Below are 1,815 nucleotides of genomic sequence, written 5' to 3'. Positions count from 1 at the left end.
CCGAAAGTTCGATTCCCAACACCTGGTCCTGGGCCGACCCAGCGTGAAATGAGCGGCATGTGAAAACATCGCTAGCGCCGGGGAGACAAAGGCGGCCGGCCGTGGTGCTGCTGGCCACCCACCCCCTCGTGTGCCGTGTCAGCCTTCGCAAGTCGCTTCCTCAGCACTTGCCCCAACAGTCTGGAAAAGCCGGAGGAGCCGCAGAAAAATCCACGCGACCACGGGGAGAGAGAGAAGCAGTCTCCAAAATATACAGCAGCAGCACCTGCAGGTATTGTCAGGGTGGGGATCGAATCCACGACCTCCTGTAGACCAGGCGAGGTAGTCAACATCTAGTCACTGTGATGATGATGAGAGACCCTGTCTCATACAGCAGCAGGCATCGTCAGGGTGGGGATAGAACCCACGACCACCTGTATACCAGGCGAGGTAGTCAACATCTCTTAGCCACTGTGATGATGGTGATGAGAGACCCTGACTCATACAGCAGCAGGTATCGTCAGGGTTTTGGATGGAATCCACGACCTCCTGTAGACCAGGCGAGGGAGTGAACATCGGGCCACCCTCTTCTCAACACCTTACAACGACCCATCCCAACAACCAACATCCACCCCAGCGCTACCCACAAGGCACGTTCCCTCCTGTGGCTGCACTCCATCGTTTTATCTCAGCAGAGGGCCGTCATCCCTTCTAGTGAGGCGTTCTGCCCAAGCTCACACACTCCATTTCTACCCCCCCCCCCCCCCCAGGCGTCCAGAACCTTCTTACCCACACTCCCTCGCTTGACCTCTCCACCCGCCACCCCACCCCTTCCCTCCCCACTCTACTCGCCTCTCCCCCCCCATTCTCCTACCTCTTCTCGTCATTTTTCCGGCACAATGCCTATTTCTTCCGCAGCATTTAGCTGGCACAAAGCGGATCGGAGAGGATCAACGCCAACAGCGGTTTTGTAAGAAACACAAAAACATTTGACCTCCTCTCCTTCACTCGTACGAGCGACGCCGCCGTTAGCGATGCCTTCACCGCTCACCTCTCTCTGTCTCTCTCTGTCCACTTGTCCCCACCTACCTCGCCGATGCTCTCCCGCCCTCTGTCTCTCTCTCCCCCACTCGGCGCCAGGTCCTGGAGGAGAAGATGAAGCCGGTGTGCAAGTGCCACGGCGTGTCGGGTTCGTGCACCACCAAGACGTGCTGGACCACGCTGCCCAAGTTCCGCGAGGTGGGCTCCGCGCTCAAGGACAAGTACGACGAGGCGGTCCACGTGGAGCCGGTGCACGGCGGCCGCTACCGCTACCCCCTCTTCCTCAAGTTGAAACGCTCGCGCGCCCACCGTAAGCCTCTCGACACGGAGCTCGTGTTCACCGAGCGCTCGCCCAACTACTGCGAGGAGAACCTGCTGACGGGCAGCTTGGGCACGCGCGGCCGCCTGTGCAACCGCACGTCGCTGCACGCCGACGGCTGCGAGCTGCGCTGCTGCGGCCGCGGGTACAACACGCGCGAGTACACGCGCTCGTGGAATTGCAACTGCAAGTTCCACTGGTGCTGCCATGTGCTCTGCGGCACGTGCAGCGGGAGGGCAGAGGAGTACACGTGCAAGTGACGGCGGCTCGCTGGGAAGCTGGCCCCGACTCTTCCACTGGCTCGATCGCTCGCCAGGTCGATTGTCGGCCGTTGCCCCCCACGAGCCTCGCCCCTGGCCAACAATCATGCCCGGACAAAAGTGTCAGCGGATGTCACTGCCTGATGGAGATGGCTGTCGTTCCGCACCTGGCAGTTGCCCTCAACTCCCCCCCCCACCCCACTCACCACCCCACCC

General features: G+C 61.0%; 1 protein-coding gene across 1 annotated transcript; it reads left to right on the top strand.

Annotated features, from left to right (window-relative positions):
• Positions 1 to 1,119: 1,119 nt before the first annotated feature.
• Positions 1,120 to 1,599, top strand: LOC142919886 (protein Wnt-7b-like; the record flags this gene model as incomplete). Its single annotated transcript, XM_076062563.1, has 1 exon — positions 1,120 to 1,599. A coding segment is annotated over one exon (480 nt), but the record flags the coding sequence as incomplete, so codon positions are not given.
• Between the last annotated feature and the right edge of the window lie 216 nt (positions 1,600 to 1,815).

Source organism: Petromyzon marinus, unplaced genomic scaffold (assembly GCF_048934315.1).
Source record: "Petromyzon marinus isolate PM22_M1 ecotype Great Lakes invasive population unplaced genomic scaffold, UKy_Petmar_22M1.pri1.0 PM_G_Scaffold_66, whole genome shotgun sequence".
NCBI classification, from domain to species: Eukaryota; Metazoa; Chordata; class Hyperoartia; order Petromyzontiformes; family Petromyzontidae; genus Petromyzon; species Petromyzon marinus.
Note: the sequence above shows the minus strand (reverse complement) of the source record. Positions and strands in the feature narration are given on the sequence as shown.